Genomic DNA, 25,066 nt, shown 5'->3' on the forward strand with positions numbered 1-25,066 from the left:
TTGCTCAAGGTCATATAGCTAGTGAGTGGAAGATCTGGAAATGGAACTCAGGTTTCTGATTCCCATGAGAGTCCTCTTTCTATTGCTGCACACAGCCTCTCTCCATATTCCACAGGGGATATGGAGTTGTACAAACAATGCTTAGATTCCAATCCCAGACTGTCTTTATAACTGAGTGCAAATCATTTACCTTTTTTGGTTTTCTTAGTTTCCTCATCAAATGAGTATTTTAGACTAGATGTCCCCTAAAGTCCTCTCCAGCTTTCTATTTATGATTGCCTATAAACCTTAGCAACACTTGCTTTTTTGCTTGTGCTTAGGGAAGTGGGGTTGACAGTATGGCACACTGAACAAGGAAGGTGCATTGCTAGAGTAATAAGATCAGAAGGTCTCAATTTAATACCAGTCTTCCATTACACTGCATTAATATATAATCACATTAGAGTTCATTTTCACCAACACAGCCTGAAAGATGAATATAAGATTTCACTTTCAGCAAAACTAAATACTACCCTCAATACCAAAGTGTCAGTATGATGGAAGAGTAGTTAATATCGGGTAATGAACACTCTCCCTTCTCCCCAAAAGCAGATTCTCTTTTTCCTGAACTTCTTCAAAATAACTTCAAATGTTGCTCAAGGGAGAAAAAGTGATATTAAGATAGTTATCTTCACATCAGAAGTATATATCTGAAATCACTCAAAGGGTTCTGTCCAAACTGGAATTTCACATAATTTGGAAACTGCCATTAAAATGCACAAACACTTAAATGCAATTATAAATTAGATTTATTGCTGTTCCATTTGATGTGATACCTTTGTCAGGAATGGCATGGCACATATAGTCTTCTTCACTTGTAACCTGGAATTCATTTAGTTAGTAAAAACAAACTTCCAGATGAGAAAATATAGTCTCCATCACTTTTGCATAGAACCAGAATTAATCTGAGGAGTAAGGAGGAAAAATATTTGATTTTGGGGGAAGAGGGAATTATAATCTCTTTCTTGTAATGTTATTCTCCCTCTCTTCCCCTCTCCCAACCCCAGAAAATCTAAGTCCATCAATTTTCCATCATTCACTAAACAAATGCAAATGATTTCACCATATGGTAGAAAAAGTTCTGGACTTGATGTCAAGAAACTTTGTTTCTGCTACCAGGTAGCTATGTGATTGTGATGAAGTTACTTTAAAAAAAAAAGTTTTAGTATCTTTACTGTAAATGAGGGGGTTGGACAGGTAGTATAGAAAGAGTCTTGGGTTTGAATTCAGAAAATATGGATAAAGAGCCTGACTTTGACACATATGAATTGTGTGATCATGAGAAAATTATTTTACCCTTCTGAGACTTATCTATAAAACAGAAATAAATGATACTTAAAAGTTAGATTGTTGTTAAGGACACAGTTCCATAAAAATATAACATCATCATTATCATTGTCATCCAGAGCCAGAGGGACACATGAATAAAGGGCAGCCTTGAGGTCAGGAAGACCTGGCTCCAAGTCCCATATGTGACACATACTGGTTGTGTAAGCCTAAGACAATCATTTAATCCCTCGCAGATCTAAAAACCTCTCTAAGATGACAAGTTGTAGAGAAGGTGCCTGGCACTGCACTGGCAAAGAAAAGTTTCCTCAGTTGGGATATTCCTTAAGCCAATGAAATCTCAGATTTCATCTAACTCTTATTTCTAAGGTCACTCAAAGATCTAATTTTTGCAAATAGTAGGCATCTACTAAACAGTTGCTGAATAAAATGAATTAATTTGTTGCCTAGAGATAAATGGAGGGTGGTGCTTTTTTGAAATTCACTAAACCTTACTTTGTGCTTGATGACAGCATGATTTAGCATGATGGTGCATGATAGGTGATGTAAGAGAGACAAAACTCTCTCTACAAGTTGATAGTATTAAGGAATAAGATACATACACACAAAACAAAATTATATGAGACAGATAGTATAGATTTCCCTAATTTGCAGTATCAAAAATTCACTTATGGTTTTTTTGTTTCTACAGAAAAACTTGTCAATAATAATAACAACAAAAATAATAGCTTATATTTGTATAGAACTTTCTGGTTTACAAAATCTTTGTGAGGCAGACCATTCCACACTCCAGTAGCTCTAAATATTAGGAAGTTTTTTTTGTGTCAAAATCTAAATCTGCAACTTTATCATTGCTACTGGTTTTGCCCTTTTGGGTCAAATAAAGGAAATCTAGTTCTTTCATGTGGCACCACTTCAAATACTTGAAGACAGCACTCATCTATCTCCCAAATCTTTCTAAGCTAAACATCCCCATATGAAAGGATTCAGGGCCCAGCCCTTTAACATCCTGCTAGCTCTTTTCTGAATACTCTCCAACTTACCATTGGCCCTTTAAAGATATAATTCCCAGAACAAGATACTCTGAATAGATTAGAGTTCAGACTTGGAGTATCAACTCTTTATTTCTGGAAGTCATGTCTCTTAATGCAGACCAAAATTACATTAGCTTTGTTAGCCTGCCATATCACAATGCTGACTCATACTGATTCACCAATCCACTAAAACTCTCAGATATTTTTCAGGTAAAATATTTCTTAATCATACTTCTCTGACCTGTACATGTGAAGTTGATTTTTTTTTTTAAATTAAAGTTAGGACTTTATGTGTCAGTTCCTAATCTAAATCTTAGATTCAGCTCAATGCTCTAGCTTTGTCATTATTTTTTTAATCCTGACTTGATCATCCAATGTGTTAGCTATCCTTCTCATTTTCCTGTCATCTGCAAATCTAATAAGCATGCCATTTATGCTTTATATGATTTATTAATAAAAATGTTAAAACAGCAAAGGACTAAGCAGAGATCTCACTGGAGACATCTTGCTATAAATTGATAATGAACCATTACTGAGTGGAGTTAGTGAGGAAAGTGAGCAAAGTAGCTTTTTGGACTCTGAATTGGTACATTCAAAAAATATATATCCATATATAGTTATACACATACATATATGATATGTACATATGTATGATTTTAGTCCATTTCTATCTTAACAAAGCACATGAAATATCAAAAACTCTAAAAAAAATTTAGGTAAACTATATTTGAAATGTCATTCTGACCTGCTAATTTAATAAATCTGTCAAAAAAGGCAAGTTAAGTCTGGTTTTGATGAAGCCATGCTGATTCTCTTTAATCACTTCCCTCTTCTAGATGTTCATTAACCATGATCTATTGACTAAGATTTTCCCAGGAATTCTTTTAACATTAGTTCTTTCTCTTCTAAAATGTTTTCTGCCACATTCTAGGGGAATTATATGATATTGGCAGGATTCTATTAATTCAAGGTGATTGGTCTTTAAAGGCTCTGGAAGCATTTAATCTACCAGCAGAATAAAAATCAGATAGAATTCTTTGCATTAGTCATTGGAAAGCCTGAAAAGAGCACTTTGCAGAACTCATGGCCAAGAAAGAGAGAAGCAAGAGCCTCCAGGGACTGGGATCTGGAAGCATACACGGGGAATATATTCATTTTTAACCTCTGAAAGCAGAACAGGAAGGAGGCTGACATGATTTTTCTGAAGATTCCCCCAAGGGAGGAAGTAATAAAGGCTGTCACCTGTCGGCTGAACTGAAGTCAATGACAGAGGGACATTTTATAAGTTGTGTGGCACTGAAATGTGACAGATATTAAAGGCCTTCAACAAGCAGTGAGACTCCCCTGAAGATAGTGCTGACAATTCTTTATGAGTGTACTTCATACACTGACCCTAGAGTGCCCGCCTGTTCCTTGCAGCATGCTGTTCTTATTGTCTGCCACATTGTTGTGATTGCCCAAGGACCACATTCATCTCTTTAATCATACCTAAAGATGATCTATGGATGAAGGACAAATGGAAGAGGTTCCCCTTCTCCTCTCCCTTCCCCCCCACTTCCCAGAATTGCATTAAAAAACAGTGTAGTTGACAGTTTTTTATGTTGGGTTCTATATAGCCTTTCTACTCCAGCTTTCCTACCTCTCTTCAGCCTAAGGCATAGACCATATCTTTTCCTAGAACTGGAGTGTGAGGGGAAAAAAGTCCTAATCAACAGTGATATAGTCAACCAGTAGTTACTGCTCAGTAACCTTCAAGAGAGCTCCCTTCTGTGTCCTTTGTTCCAGCCACTAAAGCTTTAGTGTGAAACCCCGTATTTTTCCTAAATTGTTTGGGAGTGATTTTAAGTATGTTATGCTCTCAGACAGAGGAAGAATTTCCGGTCTCTAAATGCGTTTTATTTGGGCAGCTCCAAGTGAGTCAGTCTTGAACTTCAATTTCCTAGAACACAGTTCTTGCTGGCCCAAGTACCATCATTCCCAATTTTCCTATAGTTCGGCAAAGCGAACAAATACTGGGAGAGGCTTGGGTTAAGTTAAAAGTCCCTAAATGGATGATTTCAACACTGGAAGGTATCAGTCTCAGGGAAAGAAAACTGATTTTATACTTTACATCTTACCTTAACTATCCCTTTACCCATACCCCCCTTGTGCTTCTGCCTCACTCCCCTAAGGAGACATAGTAATTGATGATTAGCATTCCAAAGCTTGGCTTGCATCCTGTGAGCCTGTCATATTTAATTACATTTTAACTATATTCGTCTTCGATAATAGCACGAACATAATTTAGATAATTATCTCATTCTCTTATTCTTTGACTCTGTCTCACTTAGAGCTTGCAACAAAAATCGCTTTCTCTGCTGAAACATATAAACAGACTCTCTAGCAGCAACAGCTGTTATTGAAACCTCAATAGTTTTGAGTAGCAACTCAGAACAAGAAAATTTATGTTTCTTCCAGTTTTTTTTTTTTTTTGTTTGCACACAGAGTGTGTGTGAATCCATATGTATGTGTGTCCACATTTGGACATAGACTCATGCACAATGTGGAAAAGGGAAGCCTCAGCAGTCAAATTAGCACCTGTGAAGTTCTCTCCCAGTTCTGGCATTTTTCTTTTTATAAGGTTTAATGGCTTTTTCGTCAAATTTAAACTGTTGAACAGTTCTAAATGTTTAGGACATATTCTTTCTAATAGGTTTTCTGTCACACTTAGATCTTATAATTAGGCAAATAACCTTTGCCCTTGCCTATTATGTGCTTCTTCTAGGAGGCAATGAGATAAGGGGAAAACTGGGCTGCTTCTAAGGAATGGTGCCTTCTTGAGCACATTTATATATAATATACATCACCACGAGGTTCCATTTCGGCAAAAACCTGTCCAAAAAGTTTGCATCCAGATTTATGCTAGGCTCTTTTCTAATAAGCAAGCATACAGAATAATACATTTAGAGCTAAAAGGGCCTTCAGTCTTCCATTCTTGTTTTCTTATTTTAAAAATGCAGAGAAAGGTCCAGATGGGGCTTTTCTTTAGGTAAACAGTAAGAATTTGAATCCAAGTCATTTGACTCCAAATTTGGTGTGGTTTTTATGTTTTGTACTTCATTGGATTCAATATATTATCTGCATAATGATTCCTGTTAAATTAACAGATTTTTTTTTTTTTTTTTTTTCTGAAGCTGACAAGGCCCAGTCCTTACACTGAGCATTCTAATTATTTTCACAGAGAAATAGAAACTGGACAAACCCAGGTGTTGTGCTGTCACTCAGGGGAAGGTACATGGGAAAGATATGTTTAAAAGCAAGTGTCTCCAATAGTCAATTACTATAGTAATCTAGTGTTTGATAAACACAAAGACCACAGCTTCTGGGATAAGAACTTATATTTCACAAAAATTACTGGGAAAACTGGAAAATAGTATGGCAGAAATTACACATTGACAACACTTAACACCCTATACCAAGATAAGATCGAAATGGGTTCATGATTATAAAGGATAATATTGTAAGGAAATTAGAAGGACAAAGGACAGTCTACCTCTCAGATAAAGAAAAGGAAGGAATTTATGGCCAAAGAATAACTACAGAACATTATGAAATGCAAAATAGATTATTTTGATTATATTAAATCAAAAAGGTTTTATACAAACAAAACCAATGCAGCTAAGATTAGAAGGGGAGCAGAAAACTGGGGAAAAATGTTCACATCCAAGTGTTTTGATAATGGCCTCATTTCTAAAATATATAGACAACTGACTCAGATCTATAAGAATACAGGCCATTCTCCAATTAATAAGTGGTCAAAGAATATGAACAGATGAAGAAATTAAAGCCATTTCTACTCATATGAAAAAATGCTCTAAATCACTATTGATTAGAAAAATGAAAATTAAGACAACTCTTAAGTACCGCTTCATACCTCACGGATTGGCTAAGATGACAGGAAAAGATAATGATAAATGTTGGAGGGGTTCTGGGAAAACTAAGACACTAACACGTTGTTGGTGGAATTGTGAAATGATCCAACCAAACTTATCCAACCACTCCAAACTGTGCCCAAAGGACTATCAAACTGTGCATACCCTTTGACCCAGAAGTTTCTCTACTGGATCATTTTTGCAAAGAGATAATAAAAAAGGGAAAAAAAACTCATGTGCAAAAAATGTTTGTAGCAGCCCTTTTTGTAGTGGCAAGGAACTGAAATCAGTTGAGGAATATGGTATGTGAATGTAATGGAATATTATTGTTCTATTAGAAACAATCAGCAGAATGATTTCAGAAAGGCGTGGTGATACTTACATGAACTGATGCTAAGTGAAATGAGTAGAACTAAAAACACATTGCACATAGTAACAATAAGATTATGTGATCAATTGTGATGAACTTGGCTTTTTTCAACGATGAGGTGATTCAGGCCAATTTTAATATTCTTGTGATGGAGAGAGCCATGTGGGGGACTGAGTGTGGGTCATCTTTTTTTGTTATTGTTGTTTGCTTATTTGGTTTTTTTCCTCATTTTTCTTTTTTATCTGATTTTTCTTGTGCAGCTTGACAAATGTGGAAATGTGTTTAGAAGAACTGCAAATGTTTATTTTATATTGTAACTCCTTGCTGCCTAGGGGAGGGAGAAGAGAGGGGGAAGGAAGGGAGAAAAAACCTGGAACACAACGTTTCACAAGGATGAATATTGAAAAACTATTTTTGCATTGTTTTTGAAAAATAATAAGTGGCTATTACAAAATATTTTGAAAAAAGAAGCAAGTTTCTCATGGCAGAGTTCCCTGGGAATCCTTTGCTCTCCTGTTTTGTCTTGGTCTAAGCTTTGCCACTATGAAACCACTCCCAGACTCATGAATAGCCTCAAATCCTTGACTGTTATCCACTTACCTAACTAGACTAAATAATGTCTCTAGGCTTCCCAGATCAGAATTCTGTGTTTAATTAACTATATCTCTGAATTAATGTGAAAGCCATTGTTGCAGATACTTCCACAAAGTTTTGGAGTACAAGGATGGAAGAAATCAATGGAAGAAATTCCCAGGGATGGAAGAAAGCCAATCCTAAAAAAAAATCATAGGAATAGAAGAGGAGAATGCTGTGTTGTGCTTATAGCTTACTTAAATTTTAGGCAAAGCTTTTGATAAAGTATCTCATTCTATTCTGTGGAAAAGATGGTGGATTGACTGGCCAGACTCAAACAAGTTGTCAATGACTCAGTGCCAACATGACAGGAGAGGCTCCAGGACCTGTACTTGGTCCTGTTTTGTTTAACTTTTTTATCAATTGTTAGAATCCTTACAAAGTGTTAATTCATTAGAGTTGATAGAAATAATGCTTACGTAATTGGTTCACACATTAGAGCTCACACCTTTAAGAGAGTTTACACATTAGAGCTCCCACATTAGAGTTCACAAGTCCTGGAGATTCACAAGTTACACCTCCCACAATCCCACTCTTGGAGGAGGAGTCAACCTTTGAATTTACACCTCTAAAAGAGCATAAAAGGAGCTGAGTCAGTGGAGTCAGTCAGTTGAGAAGAGTAGAAGTGGAGATTCAGAGGGAGCCGGAGGCGACAAAAGACAAGCTGAAAGAGCTCTTGGAACCAGGGAGGGAGAGAGGCCTCTAAGAAAACTAACCGGGCTATTTTGGAAGAGACAATAAAGGACTGGACTTTTAATAGCTGGCTGCATTTGAGGTGATTATTGATCTGAACTGAAACTAAGACTGCCTCCCCAAGAAACCTGCTCCCAGAGAACCATCATATTCTAGAAAAGAAGAACACTACAATTAATGACTTGGATAAAGTCATATATAGGATCATCATCAAATCTACAGAAAACCCAAAGCTAGGAGAGATTAGGTAACATACTAGATTAGAAGTGTCAAAATTCCCAAGGGCAACCAGAACCAGAATAAAAAGTAACTGAAAAAGGATTAACAAACAAAAATAAAATAACAACAAAGATTGTGTTAAATTGTGGTTTTCTAGGTCAACATGCAGCTGAAGGGATCTGTTTTTATTTAAATTTGGTACCACTGGATTAGACGACAGCAAGGCTCCAAAAGATTTTGACAGGCTAGAGTATGGAGCTGAAAATCGAATATGATGAAATTTGAAACAGATAAATATCAAGTTTTGATCTAGGAGACAAAAAAGTCAACTCCGCCAATATAAGATGAAGGTGGTATGGACAGACAACTGTTGTTCTGAACAGGAGCTGAAGATCTAGATCAAGGTGTGGTAAGACACCCCCAGTAACCAACACAAACTGGGGCTGCTAGAGTTCCCAGGAACAGAGAGGCACATCCCACCTTACTGTGTCTTTGTCAGGCCTCGTCTGGAGCATGCGGGCCACAATAAGCAACCCAGTGATAAATTAGAGAGCTCATAGAGGAGAGCACATGGAATGGTGAAGGGCTTTGAGGTCATGACACATGGACAGAATGAAGAAAATGGGTATGAATAGCCAGGAAAAAAGAGATGTAGGGCCATGATATCTAAGAGCCATCATGTGGAAAAGGGATTCGACTTGTTCTTTTTTGGCCTCAGAGAGAAGAATTGCATAGAAGCAATGAGGACAATTTCATATTCATGTCAGAAAACAAACAAACAACTTATGAACAACCTGAACATCCCAAAATATCAAGGCTTGCTTTGAGAAGTGTCAGAGTAATTTTCACCTATTGATTCTTTAAGGGGTATTTATAAAGTTTTATCAAAGATCTCTAGAGTCTTCATCAAATACTAAGCTTATATACGTTACCTTCAGCTAAACCTTTGATTTTGTGGGAATTAACTACTTATTAAAGGTCTTCACCTTGCTTGGGTTTAATCCCTTCTACATACACAGGAAGCAAGAATACATTTAGGAGGCATGAATTCTTGCACTTATTAGGAAAGGATGTTCATTTTGTTCAAAAGAGGCTCAATATCAAAGTCATCTGGCAAAATTTTGTTCCACTTTTAAACATTCCCAGCATCCGTTCTTTTTTCTTTAGGCACATCCAGCCCTCTAATTCAACCCCTCTCTCAACCTTTCTAGCCCCACCCTACTCCATCTCATCTCCACACAGATGTCAGAGCAATGATCCCACAGTTCAGGTCAATCTCTGACTCATAAAACTCCAGTATTTTTCTATTGCCAAACTCCACTGATTGATAGTAAATTGTATCAAAATACCACACTCTTTCATGCACACTAGAGGTGAGTGAAAATCTTCTTTGCTTAGACCCAGCACTTAATATCTTATAGTCATACTTTTGTTTTGGCTGTTCCCCATGCTGGCGGGCACTCATTCCTCATCACATTCCATAGAATCTCTATTTTCCGTAAGCACTCAGCCTGAGACCAATTTTAAGCCCAGCTTCTCCTTTCCTCTTCCCCAGTTTCTAGTGTGTTCAGCTCCAAATTTCCTTTTTTTTCTCCCTTTTTTTGTGTATTCACTCATAGATGTACATACTGTCTTTGCTATTGAAAAGTAATTTTTCAGGGGACAGGGACAATTTCATTTTTGTTTTGTAATAAATTACTATGAATTAATCAGTTGACTCCTTTGAGAAATTTTTGCTTGCAGGGTTCAAATTTTTAGGAGCTGTTGGAAAGAAAGCTGCAGTTAGAAGCAATTTTGAAGCAGCTGTTTACAAATTATTCTCATCTAGTGATGAAGTAGAGAGTCCTGGGCCTAGAGTCAGGAAGACTGAGATAGTCACTAGCTGTGTGACCCTGTGCAAATCATTTCTCTTTTATCTACCTTAGTTTCTTCAGTTGTAAAAAATGAAGATATATAGTAGGACCTACCTCTAAGGATTGTTGTAAGGATCAAATGAAATAGTTATTAAAAAGCACTTAGCAAAACTGGAAACTAAATGGATGATTATCACTGGAGAATGGCTGAATACATTTTGGTATATGAATGTTACAAAATATTATTGTTCTGTAAGAAACGACCAACAGGATGATTTCAGAGAAGCCTGAAGAGACTTACATGAACCAATGCTAAGGGAAATGAGCAGAACCAGGAGATTATTACACACAGCCACAAGAAGACTATATGATGATCAATTCTAATACACGTGGCTCTCTTCAACAATGAGATGATTCAAACCAGTTCCAATCCTTCAGTGATGAAGAGAGCCATCTACACCCAGGGAGAGGACTGTGGGAACTGAGTATGGATCACAACATAGCATTCTTACTCTCTGTTGTTTTCTTGCATTTTGTTTTCTTTCTCAGTAATTTTTCCTTCTTGATCTGATTTTTCTTGTGCAGCAAGATAGTTGTATAAATGTATACATATATTGGATTTAACATATTTAACATATATTGGACTATCTGTCATGTAGGGGAGGCAGTGGGGGGAAGGAGGAGGATAATTTGGAACAGAAGGTTTTGCAAGGGTCAGTGTTGAAAAAATTACTCATGCATATGTTTTGTAAATAAAAAGCTTTAATAAAATAAAAAAATAAAAAGCACTTAGCATAGTGGCTGGCACACAGTGGGTACTATATAAATGCTTATTCCCTTACCTTCCTTATTCTCTTCACTACCCTCTACAACAATTTATTTCTAGTCTTTCCAGGTTTCTGTAAAACCATTCTCTTTATTTTTTCTTACATCACAGACATATTCTGTCACATTTAGATATCATAACTTCTTCAACTATTCCCCAACTGTTGTACATCCTTTGAGATTCCCATTCTTTGCCACTTCAAAAAGAGCTACAAATATTTTTATATATCCTTTCTTGGAGTTTATTTTGGTTAGAACTAATCCCTGTTTTGAACTACTCTCTTAAAATTAAAATCATTTAAAATTTTTTGATTCCAAATCCTCCCTCTCCTTCCAGCTCAGCCCCTCTCCCACCCATTGAGAAGGTAAGAGATCAGATACCAATTTTTAAAACTCCACATTTATTATTTATAATATTCTTTATTTTTTTTTTGAGAATCTACTGTAATTTTTCCCTCTTCTTTCTCCTCTTTCCCTCCTAGTTCCCCACTGTGCAAAATATATTTCTATATACAACTCTTTGTGAGTATACTTCATTTCTTTGACTAGTCCAAACTGAGGTTCAAATGTGAATTACTTCCTCCATTCTTTTCTTCTTGATATGACATATGTAAAATACATGCAAAATGATTATCTCTAATTTTCTTCTCCCTTGCCTTTTTAGTACATTTTCTCTCTCTCCCTTCCCATTCTTCTATTAAGGTCTTCAAGGATAGATAATTTTCTTAGAAACTCTATTTTAAGGAGGATGCCTAGACCAGCCATGTCTTCATTATTCTCCTGGTTGCATTCCTGAAATTCTTGACTTTTGTATTTTACTCCTGGGAGCTGGTTATTTCCCTTTCTCTCACCTCTTCAGTTTCCTTTTATGTATTGTTTTCTTCCATTATAATTACCCTAGAGGCATAAGTTCTTTGCAGGCAGGAATTATGTGCCTTTTTTGCTGCTTATATCTGTATTCTCCAGGTTTAGCAAATATATCTGGAACAAGATGAGATTTAATACTTGCTGACTTGACAATGTGTATACATGCATACATACATACATGTACACATGTACATATTGTCTTTTAGAGTGTGTGTGTATATATATATATATATATATAATTTATATATTTATATAGTGTGTGTATCTGTATAAATAGGAAGGAAGGAGGGAAGAAAGGAAGGAAGGAAGCTAAATAGGGGGAGAGATCCAGCTCTCAAGAAACTTAAAACCTAAGCAGATAAAAATTTTAGTGAGAAACAAGTCAAAGTATATTTGGATATTTTTCTTGAGTTCTAGGTAGAGACAAATTAATTTGTGATAACTTTATAAAATACTTTATATGAATGCTTTTAAAACTTTAGACTGAACTGGGAGGACTCTGGGTCAAGGTAAAAATAGGAACTTCTGTGCCAATGTCATGAAGAAATTTCTTGTACTTTGTTGCAATAGTCATTAAACCTTTATTAAGTGCTTACAGTGTGCCAAGCACTGTTCTAAGTTCTAAGGATACAAAGAAAGGTCCCTACTCTCAAAGAACTCATAATTTAATGAGGGAAGACATAAAAGAAGCTGAAAGTGAGTGGAAAGGTTATCTGGGCAAGTATAATGAAGTCCTGCACCTAGGCTGGGAAAGATCCAAGTTCAAAATTGATTTAATCTCCAGAATGATAAGTTTTTGAAGATCAGGAGATCAACAGGAAATGAAGGAAATTCCTTTAAGGTGTTCTTTAAATAATAGAGAATTGGGGAGGAAGTTTCTGATGTCCAGTTTCCACTCCCTCTAATCAGGAGTAGGAGTGGCTAAAGAAGTGTGATTTCATCAGTTTGTTTGGGGAATATAATTACTCCCCTTATCTATGGGCTCCCTATTCTACATATGGGACAGAATTCTTTCTACATGAGAATATCATATTCCTTTAGCAGATCTTAAGCTGCATGAGATTATAGGTTATTAGATTATGCCTTTTTCTAAACTTTGACTCTTAACTCTTTAACACAGTATTTCTATATAACTCCTAATGCAATGAATGAAAGAATAGGTCTATGGAGATTGATACTTTTAGTTGTAGGGATTAGGGAGTGGGCAAGAAAAAGAAATACTGTCCTCCCATAGGTTCAAAGATACATAATACTCTGGCAGGAGATATTAGAGTTTTCTTATAATATGACAAAAATGTACCAATGGTTATGTCCTAAATTTGAGTTATTTCAGTAGCTAAAGAATTTTGCTTGAATATAACTAAAATGTAAAAACATAAGTGTACAGGGCAGCTAGGGGGCGCAGTGGTAGAGCATCAGCCCTGAAATCTGGAGGACCTGAATTCAAATCTGATCTCAGATACTTAATACTTCCTAGCTGTGTGATCCTGGGCAAGTCAACCCCAACTGCCTCAGCAAAAAAAAAGAAAAAAGAAAAAGAAAAAAGAAGAAATTGAAAGGAGGAGGAGGAGGAGGAGAAAAAGAAGAAAAGTGTAGGTATTGGGAAATTGGAAAAAGAAGCTGGTAGTATTTTGACACTCTCTGCCAGCAGCACGATTCCCAGGTAAGTAAAAAAAGATTGGTTCCCAAGGGGATTCCCAGACCCCAGCAGGCCCAATAATTTAATAGATTCACTGATTTAGTCATATAAATGACTCCTTTCAGTTCATGAAGGAATTGAAGAGATTGGGCCCATGAAAGACATTGATGCTCCTAAGGCTCATCTATCTATGTTTATATCATCCTCCATTTTTCTGATATCAACACATTCCCATGAAGATGAAAATTGAAAATTCTGTGACCGCAGATGTACAGAAGCCAATTTTCAAATGTTAGGATTTTAGTACTCAAGCTTCAAATGCCAAAGGAATCCAGATCACACTGCAGACTAAATACGCGCAAATTTCAGCTTCCAGAATAAAGTCATTTTAATGAAATCATGCCCAAACTGCACACAAAACAAAGTCTGACCCCAAACCCAGAAATACATTAGTTAAATACCTAAATAATCCTTTCAAAATGGCACAGTATGACATATGGATAGAACCAAGCATAATTCAATCCCAAACCTTGGAAACTAAGTATTTCCTACAGATCACTATCCCACTTACTCTAGAACTGAGCAAGAAGCATTTTGTATAACTGTGCTATGCTGGGAAATGCAAATATTTAGAAGATATGGTCATTTTGGAATATGAGATGAACACAAAGTAATTGTAATGCTAAAAAGGACTTAATTAAATGACAAGTGCCAGTATATAAAACTTAAATATCATGTTTCAATAGCTGTCTCTTAGGTGATACTGAGTAAAAATTCCACGAAGTGATCATCCCTATTTCCTATCCCCAACCCAGAAAGTGTCAAGATACTTTGGGGAAGCCATAGAACACTAAAGAGAAGCATCAAAATGCCATGAGACCAAAAAAAAAAAATTTTTTTTTTTGGAAATGAAAATTACTAAGTATACCCTAGAGCTATTTAATATACCAGAATCTCTAAATATGAAATCTATAAAAATAATGAAAAAGGACCAATGCTTTCATGATATATTTGATAACAGACCCTTTCAGAATTTCCATTAACTGCCAAATTCAAAACAATTAAAATAGTACCTTTTATACTAAAACTTAAGATAGTAAATAAGCAGTAAAATGCTTTAAGGCACTATTTTGCACGCAATCTTGGTTATCTTTCTACTTTTTCACTCAGTAAAATGATGAATTTTAAAAATCTGTCTTTTTCATTTCAAACACTTCCTTGGAAAGAAACAGTTTCAATTGTTCCCTTCCTGAAATAATGTATGTAGTCTCTCCAAGGGCCTAAATTCTTCCCTGGTATTAAGTCTAGCCTTGCTTAGTCTCTTGTAGTTGTGTAGTTAATGGGATTCATCCTTTTCTTTAGGCTCAAGAGGAAGCTACACTGGCTACAATGGGCCTGATACCTTCCTCAGATTATTCTTCCCTCCCATTTTATGTCTCAAGGGCAAGCTGACCCCATTGGGTACAAGAGTTTAGTCAAACATCACAATTGAAAACATCATAAACAGATTTTTGGCCTACAATGTATTAAATCAATTTAAAAAATAGAATTCTGGGACTCTAATAAGAATATATGAATTAAGATTGGTAATAGTAATAGAGTTTTAGAACTTATGGAATTGGTTAATATATTTTTTGCTATATAAAAAAATATACAACTTAATACATTTTCTAAGTGACTACTCTGTGAAAGCATCACCTTACCTGGCATTGAAAATTAAATTGTAAAAACCTAAATCAGGTTAATATAAGAGAATTCTTCAGAGATGGAGAATGAGTGATGTATTTCTGAGTGAGCCCAGGGGAATCACCAGAACAGATCTAATCAATCAACCAACAGAATGAACTCCTAATAGAAAGTAGCCATCCTTTTCCCATCCCCAATCTATAAAAGGTCCACCAACAGATTCTGGAGTCTGAATGGTTTGACCATGCACAAGAAGAATGGTTCCCAACCTTTTTCTGAAAGGCTGAGATATTTCCCTTTTACTCATAAATCTGTTCCCTTACTTAATATAAGCTGAGCTCAAGGCTTTTACCCCCTTGTTCTCTATGATTATCATGGCCTCTCTTTGTGCCCCTCTTTGCCAATTATGTTCCTTCTGAGTGGCATCTCCTCCATGAAACCTTTCTGAATGCCTCCACTGGTAATGTTCTTTCCTCCTCAGACTTTACAGAGAGATGTTAAAAAAAAGTGCTAACATATAATGTTGCATTTTATCATCATCTGTGGATGCATTCTATTTTTCTATTAGATTCAAAGTTCTGTTAAACACAGGAACTAAGTTTTACCTATACTTTGTTTCTTTCCTAGTGTGTTCCATATGCTATAGGCACTTAATTTTTCTAGGCAGAGGAGAAAACTTATTAGTAACTCTTTTTAATTCTATTGACAGACTCTAAAATCAGATAGATCAGCTATTAACCTCAGAAAGCCTATGTTGACTTTGTATAACAAATTTATTACCATTTTGTGAATAAATTCTAGGTTATAATGGCTGGGTGAATTTTTTTTAAGACAACTTTAGTAAGGAGACCATTTATGTTTCCAGAGGAAATAAGAGTGATGCAGATATAGAAGAGGCAGATACCATTTCTGCCCCTAAGCTGAGCAAAAGGTTTCTTTTCTTTTCTTTTTTTTTTTTTTTTTAAATAACTTTTTATTGACAGAACCCATGCCAGGGTAATTTTTTACTGTATTATCCCTTGCACTCACTTCTGTTCCAATTTTTCCCCTCCCTCCCTTCATCCCCTCCCCCAGATGGCAAACAGTCCTTTACTGTAGTTTAAATAAACTACAGTATATCCTAGATACAATATATGTGTGCAGAACCGAACAGTTCTCTTGTTGCACAGGGAGAATTGGATTCAGAAGGTATAAATAACCCGGAAAGAAAAACAAAAATGCAAGCAGTTTATATTCATTTCCCAGTCTTCTTTCTTTGAATGTAGCTGCTTTTGTTCATCCTTGATCAATTGAAACTGAATTAGCTCTCTTTCTCGAAGAGATCCATTTCCATCAGAATACATCCTCAAACAGTATCGTTGAAGTGTATAATGATCTCGTGGTTCTGCTCATTTCACTTAGCATCAGTTCATGTAAGTCTCTCCAGTCCTCTCTGTATTCATCCTGCTGGTCATTCCTTACAGAACAATAATATTCCATAATGTTCATATACCACAATTTACTAAACAATTGATGGGCATCCATTCATTTTCCAGCTTCTAGCCACTACAAATAGGGCTGCCACAAACATTTTGGCACATACAGGTCCCTTTCCCTTCTTTAGTATCTCTTTGGGATATAAGCCCAATAGAAACACTGCTGGATCAAAGGGTACACACAGTTTGATAACCTTTTGAGCATAGTTCCAAATGAGAAAAAGGTTTTCAATCCTAGCGACAATAATTTGAGGGGGATGTGAATCAGGACTGGAAAAGCCCTTAGCTTTTAAAATTTGCTAATGACAAGTCCTTTAGCACTAGATGATTTTTGGAGACCCATTAGTTTTCTGTCAAAGCATCTTAGATAATGATGTTTGTAATCAGAAGTGGCAAGTAGTTTAGTCAATATTTTTGAAAAGTCCAACCAAGCATTGAAAATACAAGGAAGATTTAATAAAAAGTTATTCAACCTAATTACATTGTATCTTTCTTTTGGCCTCTATCTCTAACATGACTATACTTGAGGTGCCTGAAATAGGGGGAATCAATACCATTTGCTACTGCTTGACAGTACGGGAAGAGTTGGGCCATTTAAAGACAATGAAATTTTATTTTATTATTGTTTATTTGATTTAAAAAAAAGTGAGATTTCAATTCAACAAAGTACCTGTTTTATAAAAGACATTATAATAGGTGCTAGGAGTTCAAAATTAAGAAAAGAAACAATTTATGTCCTCATGATGTTTGTTTTGCTGGGAGAAAACAATGTATCATAGAATTTAGAGTTGATAAGGACTTTAGTTTCTTATCTAGTTCCTTGAAAGAAGTTCTACAGTTGAAAAGGACCTATCCAGCTTCTGTTTGAAGACCTCCAATAAGGGGAACTTGAACAACTCTGAGATAGTTAATTCCATTTTTGGACAGCTCTCATTGTTCATGAACGTCTCCTGGTACCAAGCCTAAATCTGACTCAAAATTCTCTACTCACTGCTTCTGGTTCTGTCAAAGAGATCAGAACTAATCCCTCTTACATACAATTTTTTAGATCATCCAAAGTTGGCTGGAAGGGAAACCCTGGGGAGCTTTTCTTCTCTAAGCTAATTATTTCTAGTTCTTTCAAATGATCTTCATATGCTATGAACTCACTCACCATCCCTTAGTCTTCTCAAGATGCTAACTTACTGATGTCCTTCCTAAACTCAGTTTCCAGAACTAAATACAAGAATTTAGAGGCCACCTGACTTGGACAGAAAACAATGACACTATCACCTCCTTATACTCAGAAGTTGTACCTCTTACTATATCTAAAACTGCCTTAGCTGCCATATCAAAGTACTGAAACACTTTGTTTCCTAAAGTGCAGGCTTGACCATTTTACTCACTAAATTCCAATGCCTCCCCATTGTTTTCATGATGAAATACACAATGTTCTCCATACCTTTCCAATCTTACTACACTTACTAATCTTTATACATTCTATGCTCCAGGGACATTGACCTTGTTGCTCCTTCCTTGAGACATTCCATTTCCTGATTGCCTTTTTCACTGGCTCTCCCTATGCCTGGAATGCTTTTCCTCATCTCTGCCTCCTGCATCTCAAAGCCTATTTCTGGCAAGAAACCTTACCTGCCCTCTACCCCCTTATTAGTGTCTTCCCTCTGACATTACCTCCAATTTACTTTTCATGTAATTTGTATGAACATAGTTGCAATATTTTTTCGACCATTAAATTACTAAGGCAAAAACTATTTTTGATTTTCTTTGAATTCCCTAAGTCTTAGGACAGTACCTGGTACATAGTATGTACTTAGTAAATGCTTGTGGAAATGCTTCATCCTCATGAATAGCTGAGGTGTGATAATGTAGGTAGGTCATTAAAAATGAAAACAGTTGATTAAAATGAGAAGTCATGGCATTTGAAGAGATTTTCCAAAGCATAAAAAGGACAGGTTGGGGTTTAAAAGAATGATTCTAGATACTGAATTCTTCAGAAGGAAGAATGCCATTAAATGTCTGCAATAAAGACCCGGTTAGAGTGATATAGATGGATGTGAATCTCAGAGAAGATGCTGAAAGATCATAACAAAAGGGAAAGTCTAGAAGTAAAGTGTTTTAAACCTATAGTTCTGGAAATGGCTTCTATTTCCCCTTCTAGCTTTTGTTCTGTCTTTTTGGTTTCCATGACCTCGCCTAATCTGCACTCTCGCTTTGGAACAACTATCAGTATCTGTGGCCTTCTCAGTTTGGAATAATCCTCCTTCCATTCTCAATTCATTTTACTATTTCCATTCTCAAGAGGGGCCAAAACTGACCTGTCTTTATTGCCTTCCAATTCTGATTGTTACTTTCTAGGCTTTAACCACCATGCTCTTGCATTAGTACTTTTCTTCCTGCTGCTCATTTCCCCCTTTTTATTTCTCTTTTGTATATTGTCTTTCCCCATAAGAATTTAAGCTTCTTAAGGGCAGGGGTTGTCTTTCTTTTTGCTTGTTTTTGTATCTCTAGTGTTTAGCAAAGTACCTACCACCTAATAAGTGCTTTTAAAAATGCTTGCTGTCTGCTTATATTCTCACTCTTCTGTAGGATTATTCTGTATGGGATTGCGATTATTAGTAATGACAGTATATGATGAAATGAAAACATATTAACATCATGCATTCACTTTTAAGCCAGTGCATTAAAAAAAGCTGAACTGGGTAAGTATCCAATTGTATCTTTTTTCCAACATAAAAATTTAGATTATCTTTAAATCCTTACTTTAGTGTTCTTTAAGAAATGCTTTCTATATATTAATAGGGATAGAAGGCTTTGAGGAAAAATCACACAGGTTTGAAATAGTGGATTGAAGTGTAATGGCAAGGTGATACAGAGAAAAGGTAATTTGTACATCTTTCAGTCTATTAGTCGTAAGTGACACTAACTGTATTTGGATAAATTAGGAGAATCCATAAATACTTCCCTGTCTTCTCTCTTCCATCTTTACATGTGAGGTAAGATCTCTACTCTCATTTTTTGACAACTCTTTCTGGGAGTAATTCTATGAACTTAACAGACTACAGAGTATTTTAGTTACAAAAAGTACAAGTTTTAATCTTTTTTGTTAGATTGGGTAAGAAATGTCTTATTTATCTTTTTATCTCATATGGTAATATGATACCTAATGAGAGCTCAATAAATATTTGTTATTGAATTAAATAAATATCTGAAACTTCCATAGGTTTGTTATTTTCATGTAGAATAAAGGAACAGGAGAATGCTCATACCTTAAACTGTCTTACTTTCTTGTTTTCATTTAACAGAGATAACAAAACATGGATCTATATTTAAAAAATTTATATTGAGCAGTTAGTCTCAATATTGGATGACAGCCTGAGCTACCATCTTTGTGAAATTCTCAATAATTCCTAAAGAAGGGCATGGTTTACTTATCAACTGAATTTAGTCATGTAGTGAATAAGAAATAAAATTAATGGATTGTATTTCATCTGAGTATTCTAATAATTACTTGATAGCCTCTGAAAGTCACCTGCTATAATTAAAAACAACAATCAATAAGCTGGAAAGTATCTTGTCAGGAAAGTAAAAAAGAATTTAGATACTGGTCAGACAAGGAAGAACAAAGCTAGAGAAACTTCATGTAGTGTTATAGAGACTTACAGTGATGCAGAGTAAATACTACACAAACTCCATGGGAAAATATTTTCTGTATCTGGCAACAATGAGTGAGTGTGTGTGTATGTGTAAAAATATAGTTAAAAAGTTCATTCATATGTTTGATGCTGAAGGGAAACAAAGAAAAATTCTTTTCTCTTCTCAAAAGAGAATCCTTTCCTTGTCATCATTTCCAATTCTTTCAATAGGCCTCAGCAACACATTGGATGTTTGAGGTGATGACAGTATTAAGTCAAGGATAACATCTAATTTTTGAGCATGGGTGACTGGAAGGATGTGGTAGTGCCTTTGACAGGAATAAGGAAGTTGGGCAAAAGAGAGATTTTTGAGGAGAGAAAGACAAGGAGTTAAGTTTTGGACATGTTAAGTTTAAAATGTCTGTCTACAAGGACATCTAGTTCAAGATGTCTGCAATTAGAGATATGAGACTGGAAGTCAACAATTTTGAATTATCTTTACATATGGATGAGTAATAATTTATTGGGAGATATGCTCAGAGGCTGTATTTTGCAATAATATTTAACACACAATGAGCAGAGCAGAATCTTATATGTTCTGTATCTTTCAATCAACTGGATGACTGTGAAAATATGTGCAATAATCTTGAGGAAATCTGTTTCCTTAAAATACTTTAACAAGAAAATTCTCGATATCTATACATATTTATTTTCTTGGTCTGGGACCCTTGTAAAGAATTTGCACTATCAGTGTAGACAGGCACCTTCCATGCAACTCATAGCCTTAGAAAGTTGCTTGTGGCACTGAGAAATCAAGTGACTGGTTTAACATCACATACTGTGCTTCCCTGATAATAAGACCTATCCCGAAAATAAGCCCTCCCCTTACTGCGTAAGATTCCTCTAAAATAAGCCCTCCCCCGAAAATAAGCCCTATTGAGATTGCTACTGTAGTGAAGGTGATCCCCTGCGCTACATGCTACATTACGGTACCCTCTGTATGCACCGTCACCCCTCCACTTCCCCCGGGTGAAACGCGCTCCGAGCTGCATCCAATCAGAGCTGAAGCAGTGAGCGTATCATCCTGTTCTTCCCCAGTGATTTGCTTGCTGGCGCCATTGAGAGCAATGCCGTGGAGGAGAGCTGAGGCAGGACAACATAAAAACCCGGTATGTAAGTGGGAGTGAGGGGGCATGATGGAGGATAAAAGGGGCATGATGGAGGATAAAAGAAGAACTCAGGGGGCATCATGGAGGATAAAAGAAGAACTCAGCCAGCACTCACCACGCTAAAGAAATGAAGAATTTCTTTGCAGAGAGAATAGATCAAGTAATGATTCCTGCAGGAATGACTGCCTATCTCCAGACCCTTGATATTGCAATAAACAAGCCATTCAAGGACCATTTGTGCATGGAAGTCAATGACTACATTGAAAATAGAATGGAAAGAAATCAGCGTGGAAACTTTGTGAAGCCCTGTCTGCAAGAAGTCGTGACTTGGGTGAAGAAGTCATGGGATAAAATTACTGACAGCTGTGTCGTCAAGGCACTACAAGCAGGTTACCTGGACAAGACATGTTCATTTAAAGAGAGCTATATTGCTGGACATGACAGATTGGGTCCACTTCTTCTGAAGGAAATAGAGGCACAAGACATCCAGGATGGAATTCAGGGTATGGACACTTATGACGATGTTGTTGAAGAAGATGACATGATCATTATTGAATAAAGGTACTTTTTTGGTTCACATTTACCTGTTTATCAAAATTGCTGTCAATGTTCATTAAAATAAGCCCTCCCCTGAAAATAAGCCCTCTGTTGTTTTTCTGTCAAAAAAAATTTAATAAGACAGTGTCTTATTATCGGGGAAACACAGTAGTATTATGTTAGAAGCAGGATTTGAACCTAAGTATTTTTTGACTCAGGTCAGCATTTTATTTTGTATGTCATGTTCCTTTTGTAGATCATTATCATAAATATTTTATAGATATGAGAAAGTTGGCAATATATCTTTCAATATATTCTCAGATGTCCATAAATTTTTCTGGCTTTTTGGGACATCTTTCTTTTCCTCTTTCAGACATCTTGGAAAAAATGTCTGAATATCCATTTAATCCTTTACAAATTGTCTCCACCACAGATTTCTTTGGAGGGTCCTATGTCTGCCCCACCTGCTGTTCTCATCTTGGGTTTTTTCTAGTGTCTAGTGTCATTTTCACTTCTTTACTCCCTAATTTGCCAATTTTGTGTGTGTGTGTGTGTGTGTGTGTGTGTGTGTGTGTGGCACAGTTGTTTAAATTTACCTTTAATACACAATTTGGAGTTAACTTCTATATGGTAGTTAACAATTTGCAATTCTATATATAGTATAAACTAAACTATAATAAGCTATAGTTTACTAATTTCCTTTGACCATTTAGAAAATGATTTGAAGTATTATATAATTTTATTAATTCCCCATAAATCTTGTACATCAAATGTTCTGCTGACATACATTCTATCCTTTCTAAAGATAACATTCTTTTTCACTTCCACTTTCTCCATCAAAATCTAGTTTTTTGCTATTTTCTGTTACAACTATCTTCTCCCTGTATTACATCCCTTGTTTACATCCTAACCCTGTACAAAGTTAAAAGAAATAAATCCTTTTTATGTCATGGTCGTGGGAAAGTTGTTTGGCAAAAAGCATTATTTCTATTTATGTGGGTGTACTGGATATATCTCCTAGAACCCTTCTACTGGAAATCCTATTGTGATATTTACCGTTGAGCATAAAGTTACCACGTCAATACACTTAACATTGAAACAGTTATCTTCCCTCAGATTACCATGGGCTTCCAAGTTAAGTTTCATGTTTTATCCTTTTCTCAATTATGTTGAATTAAATATACACATGTGTGTATATCAATCTACCTATCTATATTTGGAATTTGGTGACATTTTTGAAGTAGCTAGAGAGGGATTCTCTAGGCAAGATTTTAATGAAATGTTAGTTTTCTCTCATTTATTATCAGTTTGTAGCATTATGCTGACTTTGCAAAATAGTCTAATATCTTATATTCAGAGCTTGTGTTTTCCTTTTCAGTATATAGTCTAGTGTTAGCATACTAACCACTCCTGAGCAAATGATTCAAAATCTGTGTAGTGCCGAGTAAAGAATCATGAACATTTGAACACTGTTCATTTCTGCATAAAAAGGATGCATACTGTTTGTTATTTAATGATCACTTCAATATCATTTTCTTCTTCTCCATACTAAAATACTCCTTTCTTATCAGCATCAAATAGTCAGTCTGACTTTCCAGCTCTTTAATCATTTTGATTTCTTTCCCCTGGAGCCTTTCCAAATACTTCACATCATCTCAGTGGTCAACTTTGCCACCATCTTATTTTTGTTTTTAATTTTACTAATGTGATGATACAGTCAGCAGAGTTAGTTCTCCAATAAAGATGAATAAAGGCAGGGGGCTCTAGAGATGGAAAAAAAAAGATTATTAAGATAAAATGAACTCACCAGGTCAGTGAAACATTTCCACTTTTAGATCTATAAACAAATGCAAATGCTTTCAGGTACCAAACACAATGTTGTACTATACTTGTCATCTCTTCCTTAGTGACATTCTCTCAAGAATATGAAAGATTGAATATATTCCCCAAAGAACTGGCAATTAGGCCCTCTTTGAGTAATTTATTTTTAATATGGTACATGAGATTCATGAGATGAGGCAGCTGTGTTTTAAATACTAATAAACTCAGGAAACTAATTTATTAAAAATGAAGGTAATAAAAAAGTGATCCACTTATAGCAGGAGTGTTTGCTCAAGGGGATAGGTGGTCACAAAGCACTCACCACTGTAGAGGGCCACAAGCAGCAAGGAAGCTTTTTTGGAGGAGAGGTCATTTTGACAGTCTAACCCCACTTTTCCCTTGCATCTTGTCTATATCAATGTGCAGTAAGTTCCCTAAAGAGCATGCTATTTTATTTTAAACTCTCTCTGACTGAACTACTTCTCCTAACCCTGGTATTACAATCAAATTTTACAGCTTCTACTTAAAATATCTTCTATAAGAAAGATGTGTTTTGTTTCAGAATTTGAAGCTGTTCCTTTCTTCGGGGTTTGGCAACACACACACACACACACACACACACACACACACACACAGAGAGAGAGAGAGAGAGAGAGAGAGAGAGAGAGAGAGAGAGAGAGAGAGTCCAACAAGGGATCTTTTACTCAACTCTCATAAAGTTTTATGCCATGTGATTCATTACAGAAATAACACTTGATAATGCAGATTTATCACACTAAAAAGCCTACCTTCAAAAAGTGATTTAATGATACCTACACTTATTTTCCGACATTTTTACAAAGCTGTTAGCATAAATATATTTTTCTTTTTCAAAAGCTGTTGTGAAATACCAGAGCAATACATTAAAAATGTAGCAGAAAGAATGGCAGGAGTCTAATTATGCTGAACAAGTGTCACCTCTAGCACTAAGCCCTTACTCCTTTAGATTCTGGAGAAAATCTCCTTTTCTCTCCCAATTCACAGATGTATCCTTTGTTGCTAGCTGTTACTGTTATTAGAAGAAAGTAAGTGAAGACTCCTACAAGGTCATATGGATGCAGTAAGTAAACAAACAAGATACAAATTATAATTTAAAGCTTCTTTTCTTCCCATTTTAACCAGGTTTATGAGCAAATCTTGATAATTTAGTCTTTCAATCAATTAGAACAGAAGATTTGATTGACAGCAAATGAATAAATAACATTTTAGTACAGGAGATAGAATCATCCTCTCCTATTTAATTCTGCTCCTGTGCCAGTGTGTAGGTAACATGATATTTATCAAGCCATTCTGTTACATTCCCTTGGCGTGTCATTTCATGGCCTACCAGTAAAACT

At 35.8% G+C, this 25,066-nt stretch overlaps 1 protein-coding gene across 4 annotated transcripts in view; it reads right to left on the reverse strand.

The window, feature by feature from the left end:
- The window catches only part of BTBD9 (BTB domain containing 9), a 460,740-nt gene that overhangs the window by 47,016 nt on the left and 388,658 nt on the right, over positions 1–25,066 (reverse strand). The window contains exon 10 of one of the 4 annotated variants that reach the window (XM_051996863.1): positions 23,342–23,632. The exons of the other annotated variants lie outside the window; for them this stretch is intronic. Within the exon in view, the coding sequence (XP_051852823.1) occupies positions 23,596–23,632 (37 nt within the window). The 3' untranslated portion in view covers positions 23,342–23,595. Of the gene's footprint in view, positions 1–23,341; positions 23,633–25,066 lie in introns of those variants that run through there. 4 annotated transcript variants of the gene reach the window in all.

This window comes from Antechinus flavipes, chromosome 4 (genome assembly GCF_016432865.1).
Source record: "Antechinus flavipes isolate AdamAnt ecotype Samford, QLD, Australia chromosome 4, AdamAnt_v2, whole genome shotgun sequence".
Lineage (NCBI taxonomy): Eukaryota > Metazoa > Chordata > Mammalia > Dasyuromorphia > Dasyuridae > Antechinus > Antechinus flavipes.